This window comes from Odocoileus virginianus, chromosome 23 (assembly GCF_023699985.2).
Source record: "Odocoileus virginianus isolate 20LAN1187 ecotype Illinois chromosome 23, Ovbor_1.2, whole genome shotgun sequence".
NCBI lineage: Eukaryota > Metazoa > Chordata > Mammalia > Artiodactyla > Cervidae > Odocoileus > Odocoileus virginianus.
The window spans coordinates 13,753,697-13,769,663 of NC_069696.1; the positions used below are offsets into that span (position 1 = coordinate 13,753,697).

Consider the following 15,967-nt stretch of genomic DNA (forward strand, 5'->3'; position numbering starts at 1 on the left):
CGTGGAGGCCCCTGTTCCGTCCTGGAAAGAGCTGATCCATGAGGAACCTAGGCTCACGTCCTCGTGGAGTTGACGCCGTGGGCCTCGTTCTGGAGACGCCCTGGCTGTACCCAGGGTGCTGGCACCAGGAGGCACCAGACAGGTCTGTGGGCCCCGTTCAGGACGCGGTGAGGGACAGTCCTGAGTCTGTGGTGCTGCGTGCGCCCTGGCCGGGCCCCCTCCCTGCCCTCACACGGACCCAGACGAGCGTGCCGTGGGCAGGAGCTGCCCAGCGGGCTGTCGGTCCTGGCGCCCTGGCTGGGATGAGCTTCTCCAGCCGAGCCTGAGACGGGGCGGCCTCCCCGGCGCCTGGTGGGGTCAGACGCAGGCAGAGCTTCGGAGGAGAGGAAGGGACCGTTCTGACTGTTGGGTTGGGCTCCTTCAGTGCCGGATGTTTCAGAAGCCTGTGTTTAATCTTCCAGATCTGTTTGCTCGCCCGTTTACATTAGAAAAGTGTCACGTCCCTCCCAGGCACTTATTGGAGTTGTTTGTGTTCCCCGCTGCTAAATGGTCCCCCTTTGCTTCAGCTGATGAGGCCAGTGGCCCCGCAGGCAAGCGGGACTGGCCGGGGGGCCCGGGCAGCTCATCCGTGGCCCTCGCCCCGCCCCTGCCTCTGAGCCACGTCCGGCTCCAGCCCAGCTCCACTCCATCCACACACGTGCCGGGCGCTCGCCACGCACCAGGCCTGGCTCCGTGTGAGTCGCTGGGCTCAGACGGGGTCCTACTCCGTGAGCACTGAGGTCTGGGGGGGACCCTGGGGGGCCTTCGATGGCTCCTTGGCCGGCGAGCCACCGCCTTGCTATGTGGGAAGAGAGGACGTGAACCAACGCCCAGGGTGCCACAACCCCTGACCAGTCACCTGGGAGTCGGCCCTGACTTCCCGATTATTAAAACCCCGCGAGCCCCGACTGCCCTGGAGGTGGAGGTCCTGAGTGCCCTCGGGGCCTGGCCCTGCCCCCTGCCGCCTAGTGTTCATTGCGCACGGCCGTGGAGCTTTGTATGAGCTCCGCCACGCGTCCCTGCGTGTCCACCGTCCTCTTAGACCGGCGCACGCACCCGTCGGGTCGGGCTGGCCCTGCTCCCCTTCTGGGGGTGGGGTGCGGGGCCCGCTGACGGGGCACACGCTCGGCACGCGGGCACGTCGGGTCACTGCTGCCCCCGCCGCTCGCCGCGCTCCTGCGGGAGGAGGCGCCGCCCTCGGAGTAGCAGGGCCCTGTCTGTCCTTGCTCTGGGGGGGGGTCGCTCGGGCGGGTGGAGGGGGTTTCCGGGCGGGCCGGGGGCCTCGGGAGGGGTGCGGCGGAGGCCGGCGGACGCCCGGGCTCTGCTGACCCCGCGGGGCCTGTCTGTCTCCGCAGAGCAAGTTCACCGACACCTGGATCAGCACGAGGTGAGATACCTGCAGTTCGCCTTCCGCTGGATGAACAACCTGCTGATGCGGGAGCTGCCCCTGCGCTGCGCCGTGCGCCTCTGGGACACCTACCAGGTGAGGCCCGCAGGGCGCCTCCCCCAGGGCCGGCCCTCCTCCCTGCAGGGGCCGGCCATGTCCTCCTCCCCAGTGCTGGCCCCATGACCCCCCCCAGGGCCGGCCCCGTGTCCTCCCTTCCTGCAGGGGCCGGCCATGTCCTCCCCAGTGCTGGCCGTGTGAGTCCCCACCAGGGCCGGCCATGTCCTCCCCAGTGCTGGCCGTGTGAGTCCCCACCAGGGCCGGCCATGCCCTCCTCCCCAGTGCTGGCCGTGTGTGTGCCCACGAGGGCTGGCCCCATGTCCTCCTCCCCCAGGGGCTGGCCTGTGTGCCCCCTCAGAAGGGGCTCACACGTGTCCTCTGCCCCTCACGTCCTGACACATTCTGCTCTGGGTCTGTTTGCTGCACTTGATTTTGCCTTCAGAGCCTGTCTCCACTGAAACATGGTCTTTTGGACGTTCATTTCTTGTCACCTGATCAAAGACCGGGAGAAGAGCTTTTTGTCATCCGTCTGTACCGGGGCTCCCTCTGTACCGGGGCTCCATCTGTACCTGGTCTCCCTCTGTGCCTGGTCTCCCTCTGTACCTGGTCTCCCTCTGTACCTGGGCTCCGTCTGTACCTGGTCTCCCTCTGTACCTGGGCTCTGTCTGTACCTGGGCTCCGTCTGTACCTGGGCTCCCTCTGTGCCTGGTCTCCCTCTGTACCGGGGCTCCCTCTGTACCTGGGCTCCCTCTGTGCCTGGTCTCCCTCTGTGCCTGGTCTCCCTCTGTACCTGGTCTCCCTCTGTACCTGGGCTCCGTCTGTACCGGGGCTCCCTCTGTACCTGGGCTCCCTCTGTACCTGGTCTCCCTCTGTGCCTGGTCTCCCTCTGTGCCTGGTCTCCCTCTGTACCTGGTCTCCCTCTGTGCCTGGGCTCCGTCTGTACCTGGTCTCCCTCTGTGCCTGGTCTCCCTCTGTACCGGGGCTCCCTCTGTACCTGGGCTCCCTCTGTGCCTGGTCTCCCTCTGTGCCTGGTCTCCCTCTGTACCTGGTCTCCCTCTGTACCTGGGCTCCGTCTGTACCGGGGCTCCCTCTGTACCTGGGCTCCCTCTGTACCTGGTCTCCCTCTGTGCCTGGTCTCCCTCTGTGCCTGGTCTCCCTCTGTGCCTGGTCTCCCTCTGTGCCTGGGCTCCGTCTGTGCCTGGTCTCCCTCTGTGCCTGGTCTCCCTCTGTGCCTGGTCTCCCTCTGTGCCTGGGCTCCGTCTGTACCGGGGCTCCCTCTGTACCTGGGCTCCGTCTGTGCCTGGGCTCCGTCTGTACCGGGGCTCCCTCTGTACCTGGGCTCCGTCTGTACCTGGGCTCCGTCTGTACCTGGGCTCCCTCTGTGCCTGGGCTCCCTCTGTGCCTGGGCTCCCTCTGTGCCTGGGCTCCGTCTGTACCTGGGCTCCGTCTGTACCTGGGCTCCCTCTGTGCCTGGGCTCCCTCTGTGCCTGGGCTCCCTCTGTGCCTGGGCTCCGTCTGTACCGGGGCTCCCTCTGTACCTGGTCTCCCTCTGTACCTGGTCTCCCTCTGTACCTGGTCTCCCTCTGTACCGGGGCTCCCTCTGTACCTGGGCTCCATCTGTACCGGGGCTCCCTCTGTACCTGGTCTCCCTCTGTACCTGGTCTCCCTCTGTACCTGGGCTCCGTCTGTACCGGGGCTCCCTCTGTACCTGGGCTCCATCTGTACCGGGGCTCCCTCTGTACCTGGTCTCCCTCTGTACCTGGTCTCCCTCTGTACCTGGGCTCCGTCTGTACCGGGGCTCCCTCTGTACCTGGGCTCCCTCTGTACCTGGTCTCCCTCTGTGCCTGGTCTCCCTCTGTGCCTGGTCTCCCTCTGTGCCTGGGCTCCCTCTGTGCCTGGGCTCCGTCTGTGCCTGGTCTCCATCTGTACCTGGTCTCCCTCTGTGCCTGGTCTCCCTCTGTGCCTGGTCTCCCTCTGTGCCTGGTCTCCCTCTGTACCTGGGCTCTGTCTGTACCGGGGCTCCCTCTGTACCTGGGCTCTGTCTGTACCGGGGCTCCATCTGTGCCTGGGTTCCCTCTGTACCGGGGCTCCGTCTGTACCCGGGCTCTGTCTGTACCTGTGCTCCATCCCGCCGTGCAGCAGTGCTGTCTGGGTTTGGGGGTGGGTGTGGTGGGGAAGCTCTGACTCCGGGGTAGCTCCAGCCTCATCTGCCGGCAATACTCCTGCTCAGGACTCACCCGTCGTCTGTGTTTCCAGTTACTTATGATAAAGATTTTAAAAAGTCACTGACAGATTCGATGTACTCTGAAATTTCCTCCTCTCCACCGGTTTTGATGAAATTCATTTCTTCAGAAGATTGAGTTTTCTGGAACAAACCGCCTTTGTCCCCTCGAGAGTGGCGTTGCTTATTCTGGCATCTTTCCATTTATTCGAAGATGTTTGCCGAGGCCTCACCGGGGCCTCCACACGGCCTTTCTGCCCCGCTCGTGGCGAGCAGGCGCCCTGGGTGGACTCGGAGTGGGATCCTCGCAGAGGCTGGGTTTTATTCTTAACTCCGGGAGGCAGGGTTCTTCCTGCCCTGGACGTCAGCTCTTCACAGGCTTAGATGGGGAGCTTCCTGCAGAGGCTGGGAAAGGGGGCCCTAGGCTACGGGCTTCTTTGCAGTGCAGGCACCCCATGAAGCTGGGGTGGGGACCCTGGGGCTCTGAGCAGCCTGAAACAGCCTCGCCCCGCCTCCCCGTCAAGCACGCCCTTGGCCTGGACGCTGCGTTTGTCCCCTGGGTGGAGACCTTAGCCTGCTGCCTTGCCAGCCCCGGGCGCCAAGCTGCTTTCTCCCAGGTCACGGAGAACAGCAGCCCAGAGCTGTGTTCCTGATGCTGCCCGGGTGCTTCACGCCTGCTGGGGAACCTGGGCTGTTTCCGGCTCTGAAGCTCTGGGTTTTCACTTTGCTCTTGTTTGCAGTGAGTATGCTCTAATCGTGTTGGCTTCAGAAACCATGACTGGTCAATAGACAACACCCAGGTTCCCCTCTTTGGTTTTACTTTTCTAGGCACTTGTTGGCCACAGAATTTCTAGCCACTAATATTTACTGGGACATAAAGTGTTTATTTGGGGGGGTTGTTAAAATGGCCGGCAGCCTGGTGCTATCAGATAAGTCTCGGCAACATCGCAGGAGACAAAGCTTAATATCCTGTGAATTGCGAACGCTCTTCACTTGTGATGGGTTAGGCGAGATCCTGGCCCCCCCTCGTTAAGCACGAAGTTTTCTGCAGTACTGTCCCCATTACGGATAAATCAGGTATTAAGTCAGTCGAGTTTTGAGGAGCCGAAAATGGATCTGTGGCCTCAGTGGCCCTGCACCACTTTGCTACAACTCCTAATAGGTATTAAAACTTTAAGCGCAATTGTGGCATCTTTATTGAGGTAATTTTCCTGAAATTAAATTTCATCATGAATTGACTCATTTGTACCACAGACTCATTGTTGAACTGACAGTACCCTGGTCATAAACCTTTTCATATCTTAAAAATTGGGGGTATTTCTATTTTACAGGCCCAAGTAACCATGAAATTGTATTGCATCTTTTGGCAATGAAAATACATAGTAATCATCGGATGGCAATCGGGCGATTACCCTCCCCTAAACCGGGGTGTTTATTACCTGGGCCCTTACAGGTTTTCGCAAGTCCTTAATCCCTCACGGGGCAGTTGAGCCTCCTCCTGGGATGCATGTCGACAAAAGGCTACGGATCAGCACCTACTCTGTCCCAGGCTGTGAACTTGGCGTGGCGCAGCCGTGAACGAGGGGCGTTAGTCACAGGGAGGCAAGCAGGTGGTTAAACAGCACAGACCACCCAGAAGTGGCCCAACGCGCCCGGGCACGCCCCGTGCCCACACGGCGGGGTGCGGGGTGCCGGCTGCCTTGGGAGTTGCGGTGGCTTGGTGGCCTGTCCAGCGCCCAGAGAGCCTGGGCCGTGGCAGGGAGCCCTTTGTGTCAGAGCTGCGTGACTTCCTCCCAGATCACAGGAGTGGGTGCGCCTCCTGTGTGCCTGGGGTCCCCGACCCCCTAGACACTCGGCTGCGTTCCCACCGTGCACGTGATGACACGTCCGTGGCTTCTCCCAGCATCTGTGGAGTGACACCGCCCTCCCCGTGAGTGTGGTGTGAAACAGCCCTCCCGCCCCTCACCCCGGGGGACCTGCCGGTGGAGTGGGGGGCAGCCAGGAGGGCCAGTGCCTGCGGGTTTCCTGAAAGACAGGAGATGAAAGTGCGTTTTCTGATTTGTGTTCCTTTTCTCCTAAGTGGCATTAGAGTGTCGGCCAGCTTGAGATTGCTTTAGCTATTTGGGGTCTTTTGTGGTTCCGTACAAATTCTAGGTTTGTTTTTCCACTTCTGTGAAAAGTGCCTTTGGAATTTTGATAGGGAAGGCCTTGAATCTGTAGACCACTTTGGGTAAGAGGGACGTTTCCCCGCACTCACCCTTTCAGTCCACGGATGAGAAGTGTCTCTCTGTTTCTTTGTGTCTTCTTCCGCTTTGTTCATCGGTGTCTTTCAGTTTTCAGTGCACAGATTTTTCCCTTCTTTGATTAAATTTATCCCCAAGTATTTTATTCTCTTTGATGCAATTGTAAATGGGATTGTTTTCTTAATTTCTCTTCCTGATAGTTTGTCATCAGTGTACAGAAATGCACATGAGTTTTCTGTACTGTTTTTTTTTTTTTTAATCCTGCAACTTTTCTCGACTTGTCCAAGAAGAAGACATGACTCTCAGTCGTATCCGGCTCTCTGTGACTTCATGGGCTGTAGCCCTCCAGGCTCTCCTACCCATGGCCTTTCCCAGGCAAGAATACTGGAGTGGGTTGCCATTCCCTTCTCCAGGGGATCTTCCCGACTCAGGGATTGAACCTGGGTCTCCTGCATTGTAGGTGGATTCTCTACCATCTCAGCCACCAGGGAGCCCCAGCTTGTCCAAAGGAAATAAGATTATCTCACAGAGACGGCTGCCCCCTCGTTTATGGCAGTCAAGACACGGAGCCCCTGACCACTGTGCCCCGGGTTTACAGACTCTTCTTTTAGGGTCTAGCATTGCTCTTGCCTTGATTTTTGCATCCTCTGGAAGAAATTCAGAAAGTAGAAGTTAGGCCACAGATTTGCGTTCTGGAGCTTGGTCCGTCGTGTCCTGAGGGTGGGGAGTCCAGATTTCCAGTCCAGTTTCCTGTGACCTGTAGTTAGTGACCACGAGGAGGAGGCAGCGGTCTGCCTGGGGCCCCGGGGAGGTGGCTCGGCGTTTCCGGCAAGGATGGACTCCTTCCAGGACTCTGGGGGCCCAGGGTTTGCCATCTCGGGACAGTGTCCTGGGCCAGCTGTTGGCTTCTTCTCACCGCGTGAGCATCAGGATTCCCAGCCGTTAACCTGGCTCTTCGCAGACCTTCTTGTACTTAACCGCTGGGGTCGTAGAGGCCCGCCGATCAGAGTGCAGGCCTGAGCTGGGTTCACGGAGCATCTGGGCACCCTTGCTGGTGCCAGTTGCATTGCTGTAAATAAACCTGTGGATGGTGATTAAATTCCCAAGAGGCCTCCTTCCTTAACTGCTTTTCTGAAATTCTGTATTCCTGTATTTCACCATGAGAGTGTGTGCAGAAGCATTAGAGAAGAGAAAACTCTCCACCTCGAGAGTCTCCCACTCGATGTACAGAGCGGCTGTGGAAGCATGCTGGTGTTTCTCCCGTCTTTATTCTTAGCGGTTCTTTAAACATAATACAGTCGCATATTGCATGTGATTGTGCTGTCTGCATTTGTTATATTGTCCCGTCATAATGTTTTTTTTTTTCCCTTTTTTTCTGTATTAGTTCCTAGTCTTTATGGCCATTGCTTAAATGGTTGCATAATATCCAGCCCTGTGGATATATTATCGTCTACTTTCCCTAAAGGTGGTGGGGTGGACTTGCAGTGTAATTATGTCTGTGATGTGAGATTTTTTGCTTAAAGCCTTGTCTGTACTAAGAGTCCCTTCAGAGATTCACGGGGTGAACGGTCCTGACGCCTCTGAGGGTCTCGATGCAAACCACTCTGTGGGAGCGTGAGGCTTTCTTCACCCTCGTCGTCACCGGGCCTCTCAATGAACGTGATTTTTCTGAGTTCAACTAGGCAGTCGATGGTAACTCCTCAGTCCCATTTTTATTTCTGTAGTTCCTGTTAAATTTCTCCGGTTTTGGGTGCGTTTTAGTAGCCGCCGTGCAGTGTTTGAAGATAAACTTCCTGTTGGTCTGTGGCTTCCCGGGCGGATATTTGTAAACTCTGGGGACTCAGTCGTCTGTGCCCACTGCTGCTGCCAGCGCCGGTCCACCCACCCCAGGCTGGGCCCGCAGAGCAGGCTGTTGGGAGCTGTCGGGCAGGGGGGTGAGCGAGCCCCGTGGACATGCAGGCCTCCCCACGTGGCGACCGTTTTCCCCGTGTTTTGGAAGAGAAAACCGGGGTTCCGAGAGGCCGAGGTGTATTCTGGGGGTCTTGCCCGCTGTCCGTGGCCGCTGCATCTGTGCTTGCTGTGGGCCCAGCTCCAAAGGCCTGGTTTATACCCCGCCCGTCTGCCCCCAGGTGGGGCCTCCAGGCTCTCCGCTGCGGTGGCTGAGGCTTCGCTGGGCAGAGGCTCTGGCCCAGTGCGTCACGATTCTGGCCGCGAGGCTTCCCCTCCTCTCCGCGGGCCCTGGAGTCGGGGCACACTGGTCTCCCTTGCCCGTGGGATAGCAGGACAGGGCAGAGAGTGGCGGGAATGGGGGTAGGGGCTGGCCCAGCCCTTCCCAGCTGGGTGCTTCCCCCTCCCTGCCCCCACGGCCACTTCCCGTGAGCGTCTGAGAAACCTTGACTTTGAGTCTGCCTCTCATTGAGCTCATTCGGGCCGTGGGTACAAAGGTCCATTCTGGCCTTCCACTTCAGTGTTGAGTTTGCAGTATTTTCACCCAACTTGAGCACACCTATGTCCGTCACCGGACGATGCTTGCACACCTCGGGCTGGACAGTAACGTAAGCTCTTCTAAAGACTAGAAAGAATTGCAATTTCCCTAAAAGGGTGGTGTGTTTATTTAAATTATTTATTTGTTTTAGCTGCGCTGTGCGGGCCTTCTCTCTAGTTACAGTGTTGTTCAGTCCCTTAGTCTTGTCTTTTTGCGATCCCATGGACCGCAGCACGCCAGGCTTCCCTGTCCTTCGCCATCTCCCTGAGTTGGCTCAAACGCACATCCATCGAGTCGGTGGTGCCATCCAGCCATCTCGTCCTTTGTCGTCCCCTCTCCTCCTGCCCTCAGTCTTTCCCAGCATCAGGGTCTTTTCCAGTGAGTCAGCTCTTCGCGTCAGGTGGCTAAAGTATAGGAGCTTCAGCTTCATTCCTTCAATGACTGTTCAGGGTTGATTTCCTTTGGGACGGGCTGGTTGGATCTCCTCGCTGTCCAAGGGACTCTCGGGAGTCTTCTCGAGCTCCGAGTTGCGGTGCGCGGGCGTCTCCTCGCAGCGGCTTCTCTTGCCGGGGACACGGGCTCTAGAGCGCATGGGCCTCAGGAGGGGCCGCGCGTGGGCTCCCGGGCCGTGGAGCTCAGAGGTTGTGGAGCACGGGCTTAGTTGCTCTGCGGCGTGTGGCATCTTTCCCGAGTCTCCTGTGTCTCCTGTATCGGCAGCGAATTCTTCACCTCTCAGCCACCAGGGAAGCCCCCTGAAAGGCAGTCTTACCCTGGCTGTCCAGAGGCCGCCTCTCCCCTGAGGAGCGAACTCCGGTGATGAGCAGGTACGGTTTCTGCCTGAGCCTCAGCAGCACCCCACATGGTCTTGGGTCTGAAGGTGCCCACCCAGCGGAGCCAGCATGTTTTCCTGGCTTTTATGCCGTAGTAGGGGCTGGGGAGGGCTGGTCTTGTTACTGTTCTAAAGGCTGAGTTTGAAGAGGACCATCTGCGACTCACCCATGTGTGGGCCATGGGTCCCGAGTGGAGTGTGACTCAGCTGCTGGGCCCTGTCCATCCTGGGGCAGAGGCCTGGGTGCAGGGGTGTGTCTGGCTGCCTGGCCTCCAGCGAGAGTGTGGAGATGGCAGGCATCACCCCTGAGCGGGACTCCGGGATGCTGGAAGCAGACCCTCTCCTGGACGGGACTGCGGCAGTTTGTGCCTGGTGGTCAGGCGTGCTCTGCGCTCTCGTGGGCTCTGTTTATCACTCAGACCAAGACTCCAGTGGCTAGTAACCCCCACCCCCCTGTCCTGAGCAAGGGGAGTCAGGCCCCCCCACAGCCATGCTGTCCCCCTGCTTCTGACCTGTTTTGGGGAAAAGTTGCTGATGGTTCAGCAGTCAGATACTTGCGGGATTACACGGCAGGGAGATGCCGTCAGAAAGGGGTGAGTGATTTAGTGACAGGCCCGTCAGCAGCCGGCGGTTTCTGGACACGTCTCTGTTGTTAGATGAGTCTGGCCTTCGGCTGCCACTGGCCCAGCACCGCTTGGATCTCGGATTCAGTTTGCGGGCGATGACAGAGCCAGGCTGTCGCTGGCATTTCACCGTCGTGGTCCTGTCTCTGCCCACTCGAACTATACCTGTAACCCCCAGAATGACAGCAGGGACGTGTAAGGGGCCTGTTGGGACGTCTGGGACGTGAGCCCCTGGAAGGCGCCAGCCTGCGTCCAGGGGGTTCCGTCCGACGATGCACTTCAGGACACAGGGGTGCGCGGCCTGACTTACTCCCACCGCTGTTCCAGGCGGGCGGGCCCCCCGCACCCCGACTCCCCGGCTCTTTTGTCTGTCGGGGGGTGGCCCCGCTTTCCGTGGTCCCCTGTCCCCCGAGCTGCGTCCCGTCTGGGGCCCTGGCCGCGCCCTCTGCGCTCACAGAGGCTCCTCCCCGAGAAGTGAGGACAACTCAGCCCTGCCCGGGGTTGACGTGTCGTCTGCTGGAGCTTCACACACGCGGAGCCCTTGCAGGACGTGCTCTTGGTCTGGCTGCTCTCGTGGTTTGTAATCACCTCGAGGTTGAGTCCTTATAACTCTGCACTGTGAGTCAGTCTGTGCCTGATTATTGCCCAGTCCTCTTTTGCTGTAATGGGCTCTTCCCTTAGACTCTCCAGGCGGTTGCTGCCCCGTCTCGAGGTTGGGAGGTGTGACCAGGCCCGCCCTCCACCCTCTTGCCTGGCCGCCGGGCGGAACCCGCGAAGCTCTCCGGTCTGGGGACACTCCGAGCCCGTCCCCGGGAGGCCCCTGCATCACCTCCCTGGGACCGCCTGCTCTCCGGTCTGGGGACGCTCCGAGCCCGTCCCCGGGCGGCCCCTGCATCACCTCCCTGGGACCGCCTGCCCTCCGGTCTGGGGACGCTCCGAGCCCGTCCCTGGGCGGCCCCTGCATCACCTCCCTGAGACCGCCTGCCCTCCGGTCTGGGAACCCTCCAAGCCCGTCCCTGGGTGGCCCCTGCATCACCTCCCTGAGACCGCCTGCCCTCCGGTCTGGGGACCCTCCGAGCCCGTCCCTGGGCGGCCCCTGCATCACCTCCCTGGGACCGCCTGCCCTCCGGTCTGGGGACCCTCCGAGCCCGTCCCTGGGCGGCCCCTGCATCACCTCCCTGGGACCGCCTGCCCTCCGGTCTGGGGACCCTCCGAGCCCGTCCCTGGGCGGCCCCTGCATCACCTCCCTGAGACCGCCTGCTCTCCGGTCTGGGGACGCTCCGAGCCCGTCCCCGGGCGGCCCCTGCATCACCTTCCTGGGACTGCGTGTTCTCCGGCCCCGCCCGTCGGCCTCAGGCTCCCGGGTGGCCCAGCCCCGTGTCCCAGCAGATGCTGAGGCTCCTGCGCCCGCTCTGGGACAGTGGGGAGGCCAGGACTCAGTCCCGGCGGTCGCAAGGAGACATGCGCGCCTGCTGTCGGCAGGACCCTCGGCTCCTGACCCAGGCTGGGAGCAGAGCGTCAGGTTTGCACCAAGGCCCCGTCTGTCCACAGGCCAGCGCTTCCCAGCCGCCTACCAGGAGAGCACAGCTGAGCTCCTGAGAAAGTGAGATCCTGCTTGGTCTGCGTGTAAGGAGGTGCGCCCAGAGCCCTGTGTTTCTGCCTGCCTCCTCCCTGACCTGGGGGCCCGCCAGGGCCTGAGACTTGAGACCCAAGGGCTGGGTCGGCCCTGCCCGCCTCACCCCGGGGGCCTGGTCACCCTCTAGAGGTGGACCGAGCAAACCTGACTTTTTTCCTTTCGGTTTATGAACATGCTCTAGTTCCCAGGACTGGTGTGGTCCAGGCCCACACACACCTGTTTGGAGTGCCCTGCCCTTGCCGGGAGTGTGCCTAGCATTGGCTGCAAGGAGCGTGTGTGTGTGTGTGTGTGTGTGTGTGTGTGTGTGACCTCTGATTCATGCATGGTGAGTGGGTGTGTGTGTGGGGGTGCGTGTGGGGGTGTGTGTGTGTAAAACCTCCAATTCATGCACAGTGAGCGTGTGTGTGTGTGTGTTTGTGTGTGACCTCTGATCTACTCACGGTGAGCAGGAGCTTGCCTTCCAGAGGATGTGTCTGCTCTACCACGGCTGACAAAGCAAGCAGCTTCTCACAAAGAAATACCTAAATATTCATGAAGTCCTAATTATTAAAAAAGTATTGTGTTCTAACTTCTTGAATATTAAAAAATGGGAATATAAATGCAAATGCAGTTTGATCAGCGCCTGGGACCCTTTGCGCACTCAACTGATGAGTGCTTCGTGACGGCAGGCTCCCTTCTCGGGGGTCGGGGGGGGGACACGGGCCACAGGCGGCCTCCCCGTGCCTCTGTGTGACTGCACGGCCGGGCCCTGTTCCAAAGACCAGAAGTTCCTCGTCGCTGGCTTTTCTCTCCGCCTTGCGCAGGCCACTTGTAGGCGCCCAGCATCTGGTGGTGTTATTGTTGGTGGAGGCGTGTGGGTTCCGAGGCTGGCGGTGTGCCTTCTCTGCACCCGGGTGCAGATCCTCAGGCCTGTGCTCTGACGCCCAGCGGCCTTGGGTGTGTCCACGGCTGGGCCCTCGGGGTGGGGTGGGGGGCGTGGGCCGTGACACCGAGCTCTAGCTGTCAGCCTTGGGTTTCTTCTTTGGGAGGGGCCTCCCAGGTGGCGCTGATGGTAAAGAAGCCACGTGCCAGTGCAGGAGATGGGAGAGACACAGATTCGATCCCCGGGTCGGAAGGATCCCCTGGAGGAGGGCACGTCAACACACTCCAGGATTCCTGCCTGGAGAATCCATGGACAGAGGAGCCTGGTGGGCTGCAGTCCACGGGTCGCAGAGTCAGACATGAGTGAGCACGTGGAGCTGGCGTGTACCCACCCCGCGCCCTGGGTCTGTGGCCTGGGCTGGTGAGTGCACCCTCCCTTCCTCGGCCCCCAGCTGTGACAGCGCGCCGCTCGCAGCACCCACCTCCCCCCGGGTTTCTCACGCTGCGGTCTGCACTCTGCCCGCTGCGTGCTGCCAGCCTGGTGTCTGCGCCTCCTCCACGTGGGCATGTGGGGCTGGCCCTCGCGGGGCTGGCCGGCCCCCCGCTTGTTCTGTGTGGACACAGGCCCCGAGATGCTCCTGGCAGTGTGGGGAGCTGTGACCCAGCCCAGCCCTGTGTCTGGACCTGCAGGGGGTCCTCACAGACACAGACCTGCCTGCAGGGCCTGCGGGAGGTGGGCAGGGCGTGGGTGCCCCTCAGCTTACAGCACAAGTCTCCTTGGGGACCCCAGAGATGTTTGGGGAGCACAGTCTGAAGGGAGAGCTGGGCGTCCTTCCCACAGGCCCGAGGGGAGGGGACGAGGCCGGCTGTGACTGCTGCGGCGTGTTGGCTTCCCAGGTCTCAGGGACCGATGCCCCCACACACCAGGGGCTCACAGCTGCAGACGTACATCCTCTCACAGGGAGGAGGGCACGGCATCCCCCTCGAGTGTTCTTGCTGGAGAATCCCATGGACAGAAGAGTCTGGGGGGCCCCAGTCTGTAGGGTGGCAGAGTTGGACAGGACTGGAGTGACCGAGCCCGCACACATCATCTCACAGGCTGGAGGCCAGAGCCTGGAGTCCGGTGCCCGCGGGGCCGCTGCCTCCTTTTTCTGTTTGAGCCCACTGTGTGGCTTGTGGGCTCTGGGTGCCCGACCAGGGCTTGAACCCAGGGCCGCTGCGTTGGGAGCCCAGAGTCTTAACCCCTGGACCACCGGGGGAGTCCCAACAATGGCAGCTTGTTTAGTTTTCTGGCCTCGTACCGAGCGGCGTGTGGGATCTCAGTTCTCCGACGGGCCAAGGCCTTGCTCCTTCTGGAGGCTCTCCCAGCCTCCGAGGCCCCCGGCGGCCCCAGCGTTCCCTGGCTGGGGGATGCAGCACCGCAGTCCTGGCCTCGGTCTTCCCGTGTGCCTGCGTCCGCTGTTCCCTTCTCTGATACGGACCCCCAGTCTGCGGCTTCGCCTTAGCTGCATCTGCAAGGACCCTGTTTCCCAGCAAGGCCGTGCTCACAGGCCCCCCGGGGTTAGGACTTGACGATGGCTTTCGGGGGACACGGTTAAGCAGATGGGCTGTCCTGGCCCCGAGCCTGGCGGGCGTGCTGAGGAGGAGCAGGTACTGTCCTGTCCCTCGGTTCCGTGCAGAGCAGGCCAGCGCTTGGTGCTGGCGGCTCCCAGGCGGCTCCGGGGCTGGTCTGGCTCCTCCACGCAGGACAGCTTGGCCTGTGGGGTCGCATGTGCTTCAGTAAAGATGGGACCAGGAGCACAGAACTGCTGTCCAGCGTTTGCCCACATTCAGCTCGATGTCTGTGTCAGGAAGGATTAAATGGTTCAATCGGATCCATTTCGCCTGATGGCATTTTAAGTACAGAAATGGTACTACATTTTCAGGGGGACAGAAAGCCCTTTTTTTATGGCTGTGAGTGCCCTGTTATCAGCAGACCTCCGTGGCTTCAGGGGCCAGCCGGGGCCCTGGCCTGCCCAGCAGTGACCCGAGCCGAGCCTCCGTCGCCGTGAAACTGAAGCCAGGCGCGTCTGGGGTTCCATAACCGAGAGTTGCCTCGAGGGGCTCTGTCTCCATTATCCTTGGGATCTCGGGCGCAATAAGGTGTTAGGAACGAGCTGCTTTTAATTAAATTTCACAAGAGAAAAAATGTTAACTCTAGAAGCGTCTCTCTTTTCTGTAGCTGACAGCGTCGTTAGAAAAACGTACCGCACGCGTTCATCTCTGTCATTATGAAGAGGCCGTTCTGAGGACCTGTCGGTGCTGTCGGACAGGAGGGGAGTCTCGGTTAACACTGAAGGGTATTGTTGAGTCTGACCTTAGCCCTGCCCTCACTGGACGGATTCCTGGAGAGTCCTCAGATTGCCCCCTGATTTTAGGGGCGGCGAGGTTAAAGATCTGGACATCTCTGCCTTGCCCTGCCCTCCGTCTGCACCCGAGCACCGGGAGAGAGGTGGGGAGAGCCTCCTTCCAGACGAGATTGCTCGCCAGAGCCTCGTCCCACATGCGACGGGCCTTCTGTTGCCCAGTCGTGTCCCTGTCTCCTGGGGCCAGGACCCTCCAGGCTTCAGTGGTTGGTCTTAAGCGAGTAACCTCAGGTCCGCGGGCAGAGGGCTCTCGGACCCCTGGCCACTTTCTGCTTCCCGCTTGTCTGGCGGCAGTGTGGGGCGAGGGTAGAGGACGGAGGGTGAGGGTGAGTGGAAGGATTCTGCAGAGACGCTGAGCTGCATTTCGGACCCACTGACTTGGAGGGCCTTGGGCATGTGTGAGGACCAGGCCCAGTGGATGACTGGACCCGGGGACCAGAAGCGAGGCCTTGTCCGCAGCCGCCCCATGCTGGCAGGTGTGGGACACGTGGAGAGTGTGTTCAGCGCGTGTGTGCAGGACAGTCACTCGGGTCTCAGAGGGCTAGGCTTGCCTGGGGCCCCCCGGCAGTCTCCCACGGAGCAGGTGTGCCCCTGGGGCGGCGAGGAGAGCCGGGCCACTGACCGGCCCCGACCTCAGAGCACAGGGGAGCCTCTGCTCTCGCCCCGGCCCCTTCGGCTGGTGGTTTGCAGAGCTCGCTCTGGACGGGTCATAGCAGAGCTTTCGGGGCTGCTCTGCTCTGAGCGGGGCGGCGCTGCTCCCGCAGGCCCCCTGCCTTCGTCCGTGTCCCTGCTTGGCCCTGCCTGACGCCAGCCTGTTTTAAAATCTCCGAACCTCCTTCCAGGGCTGTGGAGGAGAGGCAGACGCTGAACGGTGAATCCCAGTGCCGCTCTTTCAGGTGTTGAGTCAAATCCTGCCTCCTGCCTTGCTCATCCTAGTGCTGAAGCGGTGAGACTCGTGGGGCGGGGGTGGGGGGAGCAGGGCCTGCAGAGATGGGCGCCAGCACACGCAGGGCAGACGGGCCTTTGTCCCCCGCGAGGCTTCCCTCTGTGCGGACACAGTGAAACCTGGACTCAGCTGGCGCAAAGCGGGTCAGGAGCTAGCCGACCGCTGCCAGGTCCTCGGAGTTGCTTCCGGAAGGCCAGGCCCATCCCGCACTGGCCCGTCCTTTCCAGCCCAGGGC

At 60.8% G+C, this 15,967-nt stretch overlaps 1 protein-coding gene across 1 annotated transcript in view; it reads left to right on the forward strand.

Moving 5' to 3' along the window:
* Nucleotides 1–15,967, forward strand: part of TBC1D22A (TBC1 domain family member 22A) — a 261,290-nt gene that overhangs the window by 197,157 nt on the left and 48,166 nt on the right. The window contains 1 exon segment of the mRNA XM_070453523.1: nt 1,395–1,522. Within this exon segment, the coding sequence (XP_070309624.1) occupies nt 1,395–1,522 (128 nt within the window).